Source organism: Girardinichthys multiradiatus, chromosome 6, assembly GCF_021462225.1.
Source record: "Girardinichthys multiradiatus isolate DD_20200921_A chromosome 6, DD_fGirMul_XY1, whole genome shotgun sequence".
Lineage (NCBI taxonomy): Eukaryota > Metazoa > Chordata > Actinopteri > Cyprinodontiformes > Goodeidae > Girardinichthys > Girardinichthys multiradiatus.
The window spans coordinates 3720078-3737745 of record NC_061799.1 but is presented as its reverse complement, the minus strand read 5'-3'; the positions used below and the strand labels follow the sequence as shown (position 1 = coordinate 3737745).

At 43.3% G+C, this 17668-nt stretch overlaps 1 protein-coding gene across 5 annotated transcripts in view; it reads left to right on the top strand.

Moving 5' to 3' along the window:
• Positions 1-16863, top strand: part of dnai4 (dynein axonemal intermediate chain 4) — a 67233-nt gene extending 50370 nt beyond the window's left edge. For 4 of the 5 annotated variants that reach the window (XM_047367295.1, XM_047367296.1, XM_047367294.1 and 1 more), the window contains 11 exons: positions 767-922; positions 1016-1198; positions 1267-1418; positions 2484-2570; positions 3559-3713; positions 10615-10775; positions 11819-11943; positions 12039-12137; positions 15337-15563; positions 15899-16046; positions 16174-16863. In XM_047367295.1, the coding sequence (XP_047223251.1) occupies positions 767-922; positions 1016-1198; positions 1267-1418; positions 2484-2570; positions 3559-3713; positions 10615-10775; positions 11819-11943; positions 12039-12137; positions 15337-15563; positions 15899-16046; positions 16174-16224 (1544 nt within the window). In that variant the 3' untranslated portion in view covers positions 16225-16863. The remainder of the gene's footprint in view (positions 1-766; positions 923-1015; positions 1199-1266; positions 1419-2483; positions 2571-3558; positions 3714-10614; positions 10776-11818; positions 11944-12038; positions 12138-15336; positions 15564-15898; positions 16047-16173) is intronic. The other variant, XM_047367297.1, reaches the window with a different exon arrangement.
• The last annotated feature ends 805 nt before the right edge of the window (positions 16864-17668 follow it).

Below are 17668 nucleotides of genomic sequence, written 5' to 3'. Positions count from 1 at the left end.
AACCCAAATTGCACATTTTGTCCATAAAACTGCTGGTTTGATCTTCATAGACACTAAATGTGCATATATTTTTCCTTCATTATTATTGTTAGGTAGTCGATTTTATCCCCTTTGTGTGGAATACTGCTTGTTAGTTAGGTGAAGGTTTTGGACCAGAATAATGGATCAGGATTATTTGGCTTCAATAAATCTACATATATATAATTAAGAGAAGCGTTTGTGTTTATTTCATGCAAGAGTGATTTATCTGTCAAAACAAGGTCAAAGTTACCCCACTTTCGGTGGAGCGGTTGAATAAACAGTGACATTTTGTGGTTTTGGTTAATAATTTATCAATTATTAATGATAAATAGTTAATTGTAATTATTAAAAGCTTTGAGCCCATAATCACAACACCAGAGGACATCTCTGATTTCTATGTGTAAGTAATGATTTTTGGTTAAGAAGATTTTTTTTTAAGTTATGATTTTAAATTATAATTCTTGATAAATATTAATTAATCAATAATCATATCCTTACATATTGGCGTCCGTTTATTCAATATTTTCCCCCTAGAAAACCGACACTTGAGTTTAATTCAGTTTGTCAGACCATAGGTATTTAGTTCAACATGCGGTTTTTAAAACTAATTTTAATTTAGGTTATATGTATACCAGAAACTACTCTACCAACTGAGCTAATTCATCTTTCTACTTATTATTTCATCTTTAGTTTGTAATATATTAAGTTTTTAATAGATGATGTTTTATTGCAACCTTGTCCATAGTCACGACAGCGTCCACCTTCGACATGTATGAACATCCAGAGCAGGAAGTGATAATGGATGGCCTGGAAACAAAACAGAGCAACTATGCTGAGACTGTTGTGGGCTCTAGCAGGAATGCAGAGCGGAGTGTGTCCCTGATCAGCTCAGCTAGTACAGGTAACAGTAAGGAAAAGTCACATTAAAAGGATGTCCTGCTTCAATTTAGTTAATTTAATACACGTTCTTTTTGTCAAACATATTCCTTTTCAGCCATTTCTTTCTCACTGAAAGATGTGGAAGGGTTTGGGACCAGCTTAAATACACAGTTAGACTTGGAGCTCATCAGAATGTCAGAGAAATTCCACTACTCCTTACTTGTAATGGAGAGGAGCATACTGCGGAACAGCTTCCAATGCCAGCTGGCTGCATACAGACAGCTGCCTTTGCTGGAAGGTAATGTCAGCCTTTTTATACATGGGTGCATAGACAAAATGTAACATCTGAGAAATTATTTTTATCAGACCCTGACACACCGGTGAAACATAAGGAAGTGGAACAAAAAGGTCATACACAGATCTCCGGCTCTCCAGCCCTGGGATGTCTTTGGGTTTTCAGTTGTGAGCTCAGCAGAGGGTGGAGTGTCCGTAGCATGGCCTGGAACAAAAAGAATCCGGTAAGACATAGACCACCCAGAAAGTGAATATACAGTAAAGTAAAAGACAAAAGCTCTGAGGTCAGAATAACCTTCCCAAATTCTATAACAGGACTTATGAACTAATTTGAAATACCAATTCCCCTCTCAACATAGCTTCATTAAGCATGAATCTGGATTTTTCTGGTCCCACAGGCCAGTGGCTTGTCTGAAAAGACCAAAAGCTGGCTTCTACTATCTTAAATATCTCTAATTTCAAACATTTCATAGCAGCAATGCTATTTTATGAGCCTTTGAACTCTCGTCCTGTTTACATTGGGCAGTTAATGACAGCTAAGATGATAGTTTACATGTGTAATGATGAACATGAATACAAAAGTAAATCAGTAGTAAAATGCAAAAATATTAAAGTGATTTAACTGAATATAGTTTCTTCTTTTAATATGTATGCTTTATAAGTAAAGCGGGATTGGATATCTTCATTTCCATCCATCCATTGGAGCTGGTGCCTATCTCCAGCACACTCTCATACCTAAGGGCAATTTATAGAGAGCAATTAGTCATCCTATTGGACTATGGGAGGAACCCGGAGATAATTTACACATGCATGGGGCGGGGCGAACATGCAAACTCCATGCAGAAAGACCACTGGCTGGGATTTAACCCAAGGACCTTCTTGCTGCAATCATCAGAGCTATTAACGGTGGCCCCTATGTTCATTTCCTTTATAAATAATCATCAGCTTCATATTTCAAATGTTTAATGGTTCATAAAATAGCATTTGCATCAACCACTGATGTTTTTAAGAATAGACTTTTAGCCATTAAACCATTGGTTTAATCAGCTAATCTGGATCCAGATAATCTGGATTAATACTAAATGAAGACAGTAGGAGAGTTATCTACTGCAGGAAAAACATGAATTGCTTCTAACCATGAACCTAAACCTTATCATAAATCCCAAAGTATCTGTTTATTATAATAGGACATCTTTGTCTTACTGACACCGTTGTTGGCACTGATCATTTTTGAACTCAGCTACATCTTCCCTACAGCATTATAACACTGATTGTGCTTTTTGTGCTAGGACCTTCTGGCTGTAGGTTACGGTGAGACTGACTCCATAAACCAGAAACCAGGTCTGGTGTGCTGCTGGTCCATTAAAAACCCCATGGTATGACGTGATTTTTGTTCATGTTTTCTCAGGAAGCAGACTGTTGAGAGAAGTATTAGGTGGCCTCAGTAACAATTCTGGATGACATGTAGAATAGAGCAATAACAAGACACTGCTGCTGGAGTGGACCTGTTGTTTTGACACACTATTATGTGTCTGTCCTGCTGTAAACTGTCAGTTTGGGAGACACAGAGATTAGAATGGCTATTTCCTCATTAACTGGTCATTATCACAAAGTGGATCAAGACCAAAGTGAGGACGATATTTGTCAAAAATAGCACTGGGGGGTTACCCTATTCAGCTCTACACTATGTACATGTCTGCTCATAGAGCTTCAAATCAGGTTAGTCTCTGTCACTGATACTTTGAAACTTCCTTAGAGGAACAATTGTTTTTGTGGACAATATCAGGCTGGTGCTTTGGCCAGACCAGAAGTGATCAACTTGGTTCCCAAGGAGCTGTGTCCTGCAGGTTTTAGTTGTGTCCCTGTTCCTCATCCAGATAAATAATTTTTCTTCTTAGTCTGTTATCAATTTCTGCAGAAGTCCGATATGTTTAAACAATGGAACATCTACAACAGGCAGGGCGTTGGCATGCCAGGTCGGAAGTTGCTAATCTCTGGTCTATCCAAAGCAAGGTGGGGTTAGAACTGGATTAGACCTCAACCATGTTTTTAAGTAGGCCACTGACACATTTTTTACCCAACATGTAAACTGGTTGTCTACTTCACTGACAACAAAAAGTAGTGCCCTATATTAATGTATAGAATATTCAGTACCCTAAGGACTCATGATTCCAACTATATTTGTTCTGTGGCATCACTCATTGAATGATTGTGATACTCCCTTTCTCAGACATTCTTGGATGTGTTGCTGTTATTACATTCTCTGCTTGTCCTAGATAGGCCATGGGTATGTTGAGTAAAGTCGTTGCAGGCATGTAAAACTTGATGTAGAAGCTTCAGCTGTAATTTTTTGTCTTCCTGCAGTGGCCTGAGCGAATCATTCACTGTGATAGCACAGTTACTACTTTGGATTTCTCAGCCAACAACCCTGGTCAACTGGCTGTGGGGATGTGTGACGGCAGCATTTCTATTTACAGCGTGCAGAATGGAGATAACAAGTCACCGTTCATCAGCAGCCGGTGAGGAATGAGTGTTTGTGAATCGTGCAAATGTTTTACCTGTCATGGTTCTAGGTATGAATCTGACCCACATGCAGAGAACACTCAGGAGAATCTTACAGACTTTAAAAGGTTTATTTTCATAGGAGAAGGAATGGTGAGAGAGCGGAGGAGGAGCGCCGGGTGGAGGAACTTGTGTGAGAGCAAGTTGGAGGGTGAACAGGGTTCGCTTATGACTTGGTCCGGATGATCGAGGAATCAAGAGGCTGCCAACTAGAAGCTTGTCCAAAGAGAGTAACTGGAGACTTGAACATTGATCCAGAAGACTTCTTGTCCAAGAGTCAGGAAACTCAATTATTCCAGAAGTCAGGAAACGAACCAGAAAGAAGCGCTGGTTTGGGAGACGTGAAATGTGGGATGGATACGGAGACTTGAAGGCAGACGAAGGCGGATAGCAGAGGGGCTGACCACAGACTCAATCTCATAAGGCCGGATGAACAAAGGAGATGATTGTAGATTTTAAGAGAAACAGGAATAAGTCAAAAGCTATTTCCATCATGGGAAAAGAGGTGGAGGTGGTGGAGGAGTATAAATACCTCGGTGTTCACCTGGACAACAAGCTGGAGTGGAGATGCAACTATGAAGCCAGAACAGACTGTACTTCTTGAGGAAGCTTAGGTCCTTCGGTGTTTGCAGCAAGGAGAATGGAGAGTGTGATCTCTTCTGCCATCATCTGCTGGGGTAGCAGCATCAGAGCCAGGGACTTAAAAAAGCTCAACAAGCTGATAAAGAAGGCTGGCTCTGTTCAGGGGACTCCTCTGGAACCTCTGGAGATCATTGTGCAAAGAAGGATTCTTCATAAAATGAAGAACATTTTGGAGAACCCTGAGGATCCTCATCATCAGACTGTCCTACAACAACAATGTCTTCAGTCAGAGGCTTCTTCAGATGTGCTGTAAGACAGACCACTACAGGAGATCCTTCCTGCCCACAGCCATTAGCATCTATAACAGCTCTTTGAAGAAACCTACATAATGAGCTACAACAACATTTAATTTCCCTTTGGGATTAATAATGTATTTTTGAATTGAATTGAATTTGAAACGGGGAGATAGTTTCCTAGACATGAACTTAAGGGGAATGTCTCAAGAGGAAAGCCAGACCTTTTGACCAGGGTGATATTCGGGAGCAGGCCTGCGCGTCTTGTCAGCGAATTTGTTTTTTTTTTTAGTAATGTTCAAAAAGCTTGAATGGTTGATTCCCAGATGTTCTTGCAGCGGTGGATGTGGTGACGGACTGAGGTGACAGCAACTTCCTCTTCGTCAGCAGGAAACAGGGGCAGTTGATAGCCGATGGAAACCTCGAAGGGTGAGAAGCTGGTAGCAGAGGATTTATGTGAATTATGTGCATACTCAATCCAGGGAAGAAATGAGCACCAGTCAGAGGGGTTAGTGGACGTGAGGCATCTGAGAGTGGATTCAAGTTGTTGGTTCATTCTCTCGGCCTGTCTGTTAGATTATGGATGGTAGCCAGACGTTAATGAGACCTTAACTCCGAGAGCTAAACAAAACTGTGGTACCTCATGTGGTATGCCATGCAGGCGGAAGACATGTGAGAAGCTTAGTTGTTTGGAGGGCAGAGGGTAGCTTCCTTAGGGGAACAAGCTGGCAGACTTTAGAGAAACGATCAATAATTGTCAAGATGGTGGTCATACCTTGTGAGGTAGGGAGACCGGTCACAAAGTCAAGGGCGTTATGGGACCAGGGCTGTCTAGGAATGCTAAAAGGCTGAAGTAGACCAGAAGGCGGGTGATTGGTGGATTATTCCTAGCGCAGATAGTGCAGGCAAGGACATAATCCTTAACATCTTTGTGTAACGATGGCCATCAAAATCTTCTAGTGATCAGTGCTATGGTTCTGCTGACCCCAGGTTGGACTGAAAACTTCGTAGTGTGGAACCAGTGAATGAGGCTAGAGCGGACGGACGAAGGTACAAAGGTTCGGTTGGGTGGACCAGTTTCTGGATCGGGTTTTTCACGTTGGGCCCAAGTGACGAGCTCCTCAATCTCCCAAATAAGGACACCAATTGTCCAATTGGGGGTCAAGATAGGTGCTGGTTCCTTCTCTGAGTCATCTGCTGAGAACTGTCTGGACAGGGCGTCAGGCTTAATGTTCTTTGAGGCCGGTCTGTAAGAGATGGACAGATCATAACGAGAGAAAAACAAGGACCAACGGGACTGAAGAGAATTCAGCCACTTGGCTGACTGCATGTATGCTAAGTTCTTATGGTCTGATCAGACCAGAACAGGGTGTTCAGCACCCTATAGCCAGTGTTCAGCACCCTATAGCCATTAAGCGGCCTCCAGGACCAGCTTAATGGCTAAAAGTTATCTGTCCCCCACAACATAATTTTGTTCAGTGTTGCTGAGTCTGCGGGGAAAAACGGCACAATTTTCCATCAGATTGAGAATTCTGGGACAGAACGGCCCCCACTCCTGTGTCAGAGGCATCTACCTCCAAAATGAACTGTCTGGAGGGGTCAGGATGAACCAGGATGGGAGCCTGAGAAAACATCTCCTTCAGGGAAAGAAAGGCTGTGTTAGCTTCCAGGTGAATGTGGTTTTGAAGAAGGTTAAGGCTGTAAGGGGAGCAGCCGTCTGACTATAGTTCCTAATTAATCTTCTGTAAAAGTTTGCAAACCCCAGGAAACGTTGCAGTTGTTTGCAGGACTATGGTACTGGCCATTCGAGAACGGCCCTGATCTTTGCTGGGTCCGAGCGAACCTGTCCACCTTCAAGAACACAACCCAAAAACGTAACTGAAGATTGATGGAACTCACATTTTTCAGCTTTTGCTAAGAGTCTGTTCTCCAAAAGCTGTTGAAGGACTAGGCGAACATGACGATTATGTTCCTCGATGTTTCTTGAATAAATCAAAATGTTGTCAAGGTACACAAAAACGAAAATCTCTGAGGACGTCATTGACAAGGGCCTGGAAGACAGCTGAGGCATTACACAGGCCAAACGGCATAACTAAATATTCAAAATGTCCAAGTGGGGTCTTGAAGGCCGTTTTCCATTCATCCCCCTGGCGAATTGTGACTAGGTGGTAGGCATTTCTGAGATGTAATTTAGAGAAAGTGGTTGTACCGTGAACTGGTTCAAAGGCAGAGGTAATAAGAGTAAGAGGATACTTATTCTTAACAGTGATCTGGTTTAAGCCCCTTTAATCTACGCAAGGACGGAGAGTCCCATCCTTTTTCCCAAAAAAGAAAAACCCAGCTCCTAGAGGAGAAGAGGAGTGGCGAATAATACCTGCCGCTAGAGACTCGTTAATATACTTTTCCATAGCTCGTTGTTCCGGTTGCGACATGTTATAAAGTCTACTCGAAGGTAGAGGGGCCCCTGGAGGTAAGTCTATGGCGCAATTATATGGTCTGTGAGGAGGCAAATAGAGGGCTTTGGTTTTACTAAAAACCTGCTTCAGGTCAGAGGGAACTTGTGAAAGATCTGGAGGTTCTGGGGCTCTGAAGCGGCTATAAAGAGATCTGAAGAGCTGCAGTATAAGCACTGATTAGCCTGCCTGCGTTTCTGCCTCTCTTGAGGTGTGAGGCGAGTACGCCCCGCCTGCATAGGTTCAGGCTGGGGAATGGGTGTCTGAGGTGGAGGTCTAACGGCTTGGGAAGCATTAACTGGGAACTCAGGTCTCACAGCAGCATGCTCAACTCGGGACTTCTTTCTCTCTCTCATTCTGTTATCTACTCTTGTTGCTAAGGCGATCTGTTCATTGAGGTCAACCGGCTCGTCTAAAAGAGCCAACTCATCCTTCAGAGGCTCATTTAAAGACTGAAGCAGCTAGAGTACGAAACTCAATTGAGAACTCTGATACAGGTCTATTTCCTGTATCAGAAATAGACCTGATACAGCCAAGATCGCTGTATGATCTTGGCCCAGATCATACAGCGAGCGGTATGAAAAAGAAAAAGTTTGTCTAAATTCTTGCTCAAACTCTTTGAACATGCAACCGAACTGACTGCAGTTTGTGAAACGGGCCTCCGCCCATTTTAAAGCATTGACGGTCAGTAATCCTAGAATGTAAGATATCTTTACGTCATCATGAGGGAATGACTGTGGGGAGCAGTTAAACACTAGCGTACACTGAAGGAGGAAACCCCCACAGTTACCCACCTCTCCGGATAATTTCTCTGGGTTAGGGGAAATGACGTCACGGGAGTGAGGAAGCTGCTGCGAGACTGGGTGTGTTCAAGGTATGCTGTAGCATAGCTGTGATCTGCTCAAGTTGTTGATTAGCTTGTTTCTACTGCTCTGAAAGGGAATGGAGAGTGGAACTGTGAGTTTGTATTTGGTGGGAGTATTCAGAAAGAGTTCTCCTGAGAGCTTCTGCTGGGTCTAATTGGCCTGAGTGTTCTGTCATGGTTCTTGGTATGGATCTGATCCACATGCAGAGAACACTCAGGAGAATCGTACAGACTTACTAGGTTTATTTTCACAGGAGAAGGAATGGTGCGAGAATCAGGACCGGAGACCACCAGTTGTACAGCGAAGTGGGGGAGAACAGGTAGGTCCAGAGTGAAACAGTGAATTGTACTTAGTAGAATGTAAGCTTACTGGAAGGGATGACTGAACCGCCAGAGGGAAAGAGAGATGTGGAATCTGGGGGCCCAGGACCGGAGATGACTTGAAGGTGGGTTATCCTATAGGTGGTTCCTGGGGAGGCCTGCCCAACTTAGTCCAGGATGTGTGAGATGGTGGTATGGAGCGCCGGGTGGAGGAACTTGTGTGAGAGCAGGTTGGAGGGTGAACAGGGTTCGCTTATGACTTGGTCCGGCTGATCGAGGAGTTAACAGGCTGCCAGCTAGAAGCTTGTCTAAAGAGAGCACAGGGGTTGGACAATGAAACTGAAACACCTGTCATTTTAGTGTAGGAGGTTTCATGGCTAAATTGGAGCAGCCTGGTAGCCAGTCTTCATTGATTGCACATTGCACCAGTAAGAGCAGAGTGTGAAGGTTCAATTAGCAGGGTAAGAGCACAGTTTTGCTCAAAATATTGAAATGCACACAACATTATGGGTGACATGCCAGAGTTCAAAAGAGGACAAATTGTTGGTGCACGTCTTGCTGGCGCATCTGTGACCAAGACAGCAAGTCTTTGTGATGTATCAAGAGCCACGGTATCCAGGGTAATGTCAGCATACAAAGAAGGACCAACCACATCCAACAGGATTAACTGTGGACGCAAGAGGAAGCTGTCTGAAAGGGATGTTCGGGTGCTAACCCGGATTGTATCCAAAAAACATAAAACCACGGCTGCCCAAATCACGGCAGAATTAAATGTGCACCTCAACTCTCCTGTTTCCACCAGAACTGTCCGTCGGGAGCTCCACAGGGTCAATATACACGGCCGGGCTGCTATAGCCAAACCTTTGGTCACTCATGCCTATGCCAAACGTCGGTTTCAATGGTGCAAGGAGCGCAAATCTTGGGCTGTGGACAATATGAAACATGCATTGTTCTCTGATGAGTCCACCTTTACTGTTTTCCCCACATCTGGGAGAGTTACGGTGTGGAGAAGCCCCAAAGAAGCATACCACCCAGACTGTTGCATACCCAGAGTGAAACATGGGGGTGGATCAGTGATGGTTTGGCCTACCATATCATGGCATTCCCTTGGCCCAATACTTGTGCTAGATGGGCGCGTCACTGCCAAGGACTACTGAACCATTCTTGAGGACCATGTGCATCCAGTAGTTCAAACATTGCATCCTGAAGGCGGTGCCGTGTATCAGGATGACAATGTACCAATACACACAGCAAGACTGTTGAAAGATTGGTTTGATGAACATGAAAGGGAAGTTGAACATCTCCCATGGCCTGCACAGTCACCAGATCTAAATATTATTGAGCCACTTTCGGGTGTTTTGGAGGAGTGAGTCAGGAAACGTTTTCCTCCACCAGTATCACGCTCGATGAATTCCATTGTGTTACTGTGATAAGATGCCACCTGTGCAACAAGTCTAGTATTGAGATTTCCTCTCTCCTAAATACGTCACCATCAGCTGTCAGAGGTATTATAAGTGTAAGCTATTGGGAATGACAGCAACTCTAGGCCACATAAACTGACGGAGCAGGGACGGTGGATGCTGACGTATATAGAACTCAGGGGTCACCAACTTTCTGCAGAGTCAATCATTCCAGACCTCCAAACTTCATGTGGCCTTCAGATTAGCTGAAGAACAGTGGATAGAGAGCTTCATGGAATGTGTCTCCAAGGCCGAGAAACTGCGTCCAAGCCATAAATCACCAAGTACAATGTAAAGCGCCGAATATAGTGGTGTAAAGCACATCGTGACTGGACTCTAGAACAGTGGAGACGCTTTCTTTGGAGTAACAAATCGCTCTTCTCCATCCGGTAATCTGATGGATGATTCTTGGTTTGGTGGTTGCCAGGAGTACAACTTTGTGGGAACACTTTAGAGATGGCCCCTTCCTCTTCCAACTTGACTGTACACCAGTGCACAAAGCAAGGTCCATAAAGACTTGGATGAGACAAATTGGTGTGGATGAGCTTGACTGGCTTGGACCGAGTCCTGACCTCAACCCGACAGAACACCTTTGGGATAAATTAGAGCAGAGCTGTGAGCCAGGCCTTCTTGTCCAACATTAGTCTATGACCTTGCCAATGTGCTTCTGGAAGATTGGCCAAATTTTCCTGTAAAGACTTGAAGCTGTTATAGCTTCTAAGGGTGGATCAACGTCAGCCTTGGTCAGCCTTGGTCAGCCTCTTGAAATACATAAAGAAACAGCAACAAGGTACCGATACCGACGTTAATGCTCACACAATGTGCGCCCCGAAGTTTATTGCTCAATGCTTCCCTATGTTGTTGTCCTCCTTCTCTATATGCAGTGAATGCGCCAAAAGACACCTTGGGCCTGTGTGGCAACTCAGGTGGAACCAGCAAGAGCTGAGCTTCACTGGAGAGGAGAAGGTTGAAGCTCTTTTCTCTGTGGGGGCAGACGGCAGGATCTGCAAGTGGTTTGTCATTAATGGTGGCCTTGACTGTACAGGTGCGGTACTCAACAGCAAAATCTGCCTTTTGAAGTTTCACTTCATAGTGCTGTTAGATCCAAGAAGAGACAAAATAAAACAGTAACTTATTTAAAGCATTAGATGGAAAAATCTAGGATACCCTATTACACATAAGGATATTTCATATTTTAAAATACTTAAGAATTTTCGTTAAAATGTTTAAAAAATTATTTTTCTGCTGAGGAAAAAACAAGACAGCCCCAAATTTATGCCTATTTAAAATGGCTAAAATCACTCAAAAAGAAGTCTCCAAAAATCCTAGAATGCCATCAGGGGCCCAACAGTAGCTGATGTGAAATTGCATTTCTGTACAGTCAGAAAGAGACTGCATACATTTAATTGTCATTGAAGGTGTTCAAGGGAGAAACCTTTGGTCTCTGAAGAAAACATGAAGGCTAGGCTGAATACCAAAGAGAATATAGACAAAGACCAGGGTTTTTGGAATAACATTATATGTAGAGATGAACGTAAAGTTGAAATTATTTTGACACAAGAACAGAGGATATGTTTGACATAAACCAAACACAGTGTTACAGGAATCAAGCATCATACCAGCTGTAATGCATAGAGCTGAGAGTGTCATGGATTGGGGACAGTCTGGCCACCTCATTAGAGTAGAATCCATCAGGATTGAACTGACATTAACAAGACACTACAGGGTGAATTGAAACTGGCTGCTTATGCAAGAAACTACACACACATCTTGGATTTGAAAGTTGGGAATGGAGCCAGTGTTTCTCAGACCAATGTCAGAGACTGGTAGATGTCTACAAGAAGCATCTCATTAAAGTTGTTTCAGTCAAATCAAGTGAGACAAGCTAGATATTAAGGGTAGGGTGTCCTTACTTTTACTCCTGCTAAAAAAGCATTTATGTTATTGTTGTTTAAGTGGTAAAACAATGTTATTTTTGTGTAATTTAAGTGCAATTAAATCAGTTTTTCCCCAGTGATAAAAAAAAAAAAAGAAGAATAACTGAATCTTATGGGATGTCCTTTTCACACGTATCTTGCTGTTGCATAGAATTGATGAAGCTCAAGAGGATTAATAATACCCAGAGAATGGCAGAACAGAACAAGCAAGAGAAGACAGCAGAATGCGTGTTGTCTGCACTCACTCCTGGTCTTTGCTTTGACTTTCATCCAACTGTAAGTTGCTCCCAAAATATCTGTAAATCACTGGATGATTTTGGGCCTGCTGTAGCTCATAGCATTCTTCTGTTTGTGGCATCATGTTTCTACAGGACTCCAGCATCTACTTAACTGGTACCTTTGAAGGTAACATCCACAAGTGTTCATGCTCCAACAGTCACCAGTTTCTGGAAACCTACAAGAAACATTTTGTAAGTTCAACACAGTAAAAGCCACCTCCTCTTCCTCAGACTTTATTTCTTTCAAAACGCCAAAACTAGATCGCACAGCTACTTCCTTACTTTGGATGTTTTTAATTTACAAACATAGTGTTACTATTAGTTATGGGATGTGATTAAGAAATGTATCTAATTAATTAGAGGCTTTATAATTAATTAATAGTGATTAATTGTTTTTTTTAATCAAATATCAACATTTGACACAGTAAGTCTTTTAATTCAAATACATTTTGAATTAAAATAAATCCTTGAAATAAATCCTTGAACCGCCACCTTAACCTGGTGGAGGGGTTTGAGTGCTCGAATGATCCTAGAGGCTATGTTGTCTGGGGCTTAAATGCCCCTGGTAGGGTCTCCCATGGCAAACAGGCTCTAGGTGACGGGTCAGACAAAGAGCGGTTCAAGAATCCTTCATGAGGACTAGTAGATCGAGGCACGTGACGTCGCCCGGTACAGCAGAGCCGGGGTCCCACCCTGGAGCCAGGCCTGGGGTTGTGACTCGCTGGAGAGCGCCTGGTGGCCGGGCTGCTCTTTGCGGGACCCGGCCGGGCCAAGCCCGAATGAGAGACGCGAGGCCATCCCCCATTGGACCCACCACCTGCAGGGGGAACCATGAGGGACCGGTGCAAAGAGGAATGGGCAGCGGACGAAGGTGGAGACCTCAGCGGCCCACTCCTCGGATGCTTAGGCTGGCTCTAGGGATGTGGAATGTCACCTTGCTTGGGGGGGAAGGAGCCTGAGCTTTTGTGGGAGGTCGAGAGATATCGACTAGAAATAGTCGGGCTCGCCTCCACGCACAGCGTGGGCTCTGGAACCCATCTCCTCGAGAGAGGGGCTGGACTCTCTTCTACTCTGGAGTGGCCCACGGGGAGAGGCGGCGGGTTGGGGTGGGTTTGCTAGTTGCCCCCCAGCTCATCCGTCTCGTGTTGGAGTTTACCCCAGTGGATAAGAGGGTTGCATCCCTGCGCCTTCGGGTTGGAGACAGGTCTCTGACTGTCGTTTTGGCCTACGGGCCAAGTGGTAGTGCATAGTACCCGGCCCTGTCGGGGGTGCTGGATAGTGCCCCTCCCTCGGACTCCATTATTCTGCTGGGCGTCTTCAACGCCCACGTGGGAAATGACAGTGACACTTGGAGAGGCGTGATTGGGAGGAATGGCCTCCCGATCATGTGGTGCTTTGTTATTGGACTTCTGTGCTTGTCACGGGTTGTCCATAATGAACACCATGTTCAAACATAAGGGTGTCCATCAGTGCACTTGGCACCAGGACACCCTAGGCAGGAGGTCAATTATCGACTTTGTTGTCTTATCATCAGACCTTCGGCCGCATGTTTTGGACACTCGGAGGATGAGCTGTCCACTGATCACCACCTGGTGGTGAGTTGGATCTGCTGGAGAAAGGCGGACAGACTTGGCAGGCCCAAGCGCATAGTGAGGGTCTGCTCGGAACATCTGGCGGAGCCCTCGGCCAGGGATGTATTCAACTCCCACCTCCGGGAGAGCTTTGACCAGATTCTGGGGGATGTTGGAGACATGGAGTCCGAGTAGACCATGTTCTCCGCACCGTGTTTTGTTGACCTGGAGAAAGCATTCAGCCGTGTCCCTCTTGGTGCCCTGTAGGGGACGCTCCGGGTGTACAGAGTCCGGGGCCCTTCTTTAGGGGCCACTCAGTCTCTGTACAAGTGGTGCAGGAGTTCGGTTTACATTAAAGGCATTGAGTCGGGCCTGTTCACGGTGCATGTTGGACTCCAGCATGGCTGCCCTTTGTCACCGGTCCTGTCCACAACTTTCATGGGCAGGATTTCTAAGCACAGCCAAGGGCCAGAGGGGGTCTGCTTTGGGATTTTGTGGATTTTGTCTCTCCTTTTCGCATTGACGTGGTCCTGCTGGCCCCCTCTAGCCCAAGACCTGCAGCATGCAGTGGGGTGGGTCGCAGCCAAGTGTGAAGCAGCATAGATAAGGATCAGCTCTTCCAAGTCCAAGGCCATGGTTCTCGACCAGAAAAGAGTTGCTTAGCCTCTTCAGGTTGGAGGTGTTAGATTTATGATTACTGATTAGAAATATTTATCAAAAATTATAATTAAAAATCCTAACTTAGAAGAAATGAATTGTAACCAAAAATTATTTCTTACGAATAAAGATCAGAGATGCACTCTGGTGGTGTGATTATTGGGCTCACAGCATTTAATAATTACAATTAGTTAATTATCATTAATAATCGATAATTATTAACCAAAACCACACCAAATGTCACTGTTATCAACCGTTGGAACACTAACCTTATCTTGACAGATAATCAGTCACACAAAATAAAACAAACGCTGTCTCTTTATCTATGTGAAAATGTATTAAACCTATAGTCCCTCTTACAAACGACTATTCCGGTCAGCATCTTCCACCTAACTAAGCATGCACTATTCTACAAAAAGTGGTACACTAATAACCAAAATTAAGAATATGTGTTGAGGGTAGATGGAGATCAAACCATCTAGCAGCTGGCCCCTTAGCCACTAACAGCTGATAGACCCAAATCTCAAACAAAGGATTGTAAACTCTAAGGCGGGAGTTCGGTGGAAAAACTTCAAGGGTAATAAAATGATGAATGAACAATGGAGTGGCCAGGCCACGAGGTCCGGACTGCAGTCTGTTTCAAATGAAAAACTTCCAAAGTTCAGATTTAACTCCTGGCTGATTGGCAATCAGCAGGACGAAATCAAAACAGTTCGGCATGAAACACTTCAATCAATATTGCCTGCAACAAGTTAGTACCTTGGATTAACTAATGGTGATCCTAATTCACCTTAATTATGCCTCGCCCTGCCTAAACCTCTAAACACACCTATCTGATCTAATATAAAAAAGCAAAATTACTTTTACGTCGATTTCTTCTCTTCACCGGCCTGAGGATGGGTCGTGGGTCTGAAGAAAAAATGGGGGAACCAGAGTGTCATGCGTTCGTGATCATCTCAAAAATGGTACACTTCTCATCCGTCCAAAACTGGGAAAATATGAAATTTTTTATAAGCGCTGATGACGTCAGCTTCGACGCCCGCCGCTGCGTAATAGAGTTGTTTACTTGACCAAAATGGTGGGTGTGACCCCAACAGAGGGGAGTAGTAATAAGGAGAACTTATTATTTTTAACTTTTTTGTCTCCATTTTGTTCCCCGTCAGTGTCCTGTGAACTGCATCACATGGTGTCCTCATCATCCTGATGTGTTCCTGAGTTGCTCTTCTGACTCCACCATCCAGCTCTGGAAGCAGGATTGCCTGAGTCCTTTGTTAAGCTTTACCTCCAACCATGGGGCAGTGCGTGAACTCAGGTGGTCTCCAAAGCAGGCCACAGTATTCGGTGCTGTTAACGATGGGCAGATTGAGATCTGGGACCTGAATTCCAGCTTGTAAGTCAGATGGAGGGGAAGAATTAGTTTGCTTTGAAAAATCTGTTGATCTTGCAAACTGGACACAAAACTAGACTTAATTTTACTTAAATCTAATGGCCACTGAACCACTGATAAAGAACTGAAGAACTTGCTGGAGGCATCAAGCTGGAGCTTGATGATGTTTAATAGGTAACAGGTGCTTCTCATCAGCATAGAGAGCACACTGATGGCTCCACCTCACACAACCTGTAAACATGACAACACAAACAAGGGAAAAGGAAAACAACACACTGGGGAAGACAAGGGAAGGAAATTAACCTGAATCCCTAACAAAATGCACTTCAATCTTACAGTTTGGACCCAGTGATTGTGCAGCCTGCTGCTCCTGGACTGAAGATCACGTCCCTTCTGTTTGCGTCACTTACAGACTGTGTTGTGGTAGGAGACAGTTGTGGCCAGGTGACGGTGTACCAGCTGCACAACCTCCCTGTTGGAGGCCAGGTAAAACACAAACACTTCAGATAAATGCTTCTTTTGAGGAACATAAAAGTGAGCATAAGTGCGACACTTTAAGCAACCACATAGTTTAACACATACTCTGAATGTGATTTGGAACCTGTTCTTTCAGGGAGATCTTCTGAAGGTCCTCCACTGCTCTGCATCTTCTAAAGAACTTTAAGAAACATTGATTTGTTGGAACTGGAGCACCACGTGATGCATCTCTAGTCTAAATTTGTCTACAGTTCTTCAGCCAGAAAGTAAAACAAAGTAATAATTTAACTTAACAAGCTGCTGACTTGCTTGAATTTTAACAAAGTCAGTTTCTGGTTTCTTCTGATGGAAGTCACAGCCACACACACTCAGGCTGCAACAGCTTCGTAGCTGTTCAGATTCAAATGTTTTATAAATTTTAATTATTTTATTACAATAATTAACATCATATTGTTTATGATTCCAATCTCTGATTGATTGGTGCATCTATAGTTGTTAAAATTATTTTAAACTGGCATGAGGAAAAACATTTTGTACAGTCTTCATAGAAACTCAGTTTTGGTTAGCACACTGATATAAATTACATTTTTGATAAAAATGTTTAATATGAAGTGAGGCAGCAATCCTAAGCCTGGTTATATTGGATGTTTCTTCCTAATGAAAGGAAGTTGTTTCTCTCCACTGTTGCCCTGGGAAACGATAGAAGGCAGGATTCAGAAAGACCTGCTGACACAGACATCTTAAAAACTTGCACTTTGTGATCAGCTCAGTCTGACTGTTTTGTATTAGAATTGGACTGAATGTTATAAAACACTTTTTGACAGCACTAATTACACTGAATGAGTTTTGACTGAACTATATGAATATATTAATTAATAATAACAAACAATAATAATGAATGAACAATACCTAACTAGATTTGCATTTAGATGATATTTGTTGTGAATTGCTTAATTGAGTTAACTGTATTGAATTAAATGTAATTCAATCATGTTCAGTTATCAGTTGAGAGGATAAAACACTAAATAAATACCCTTTTTGGAGAATAACACAGTTTCATCAGTGTTAGCATATAAGTATTGAGTTGGAATTTGATGCTCTGAGTGCACCTGCAAATATAATTTATCAATGTTCAGCACTGGTCACATCAACTGTATATTTAGTTTCTGTTCTGACACTTATACTGTAATTTAATTGTGAAATCCCCTCAGATCGCTCATTTTGCAAGCATGATCACTACAAAAACTTTTAAAAATATTTTCGTGTTTTAAAGCTAATAGACCTGGAGAATTCTTCTGAGCAAAAACTGTCCTACCGCATAGTCTCACAGGTACCTTCAGTGTTATACTGAATACAACAGACATGTTCTCACATTATGTCAGCGTTTATTCTTCATTTAAGGATCTGCAACACAATGACAGTATCAAACTGTACATCTGGGAAAATGAAAGAGAAATAACAAACTATTTAAGTAATCCATTCTGTAAACACCACCTACAAAGGTCAAAGTTCACCTCTGACCAAACTCACCATCATAATTACAGCTTTGAAGCAAAAAAGTCATTTGTGTAGCAAGATTAGATATTTGATTGCAAGAAAATAAAGTATATTTTCAGACTGTAGAAAAACAG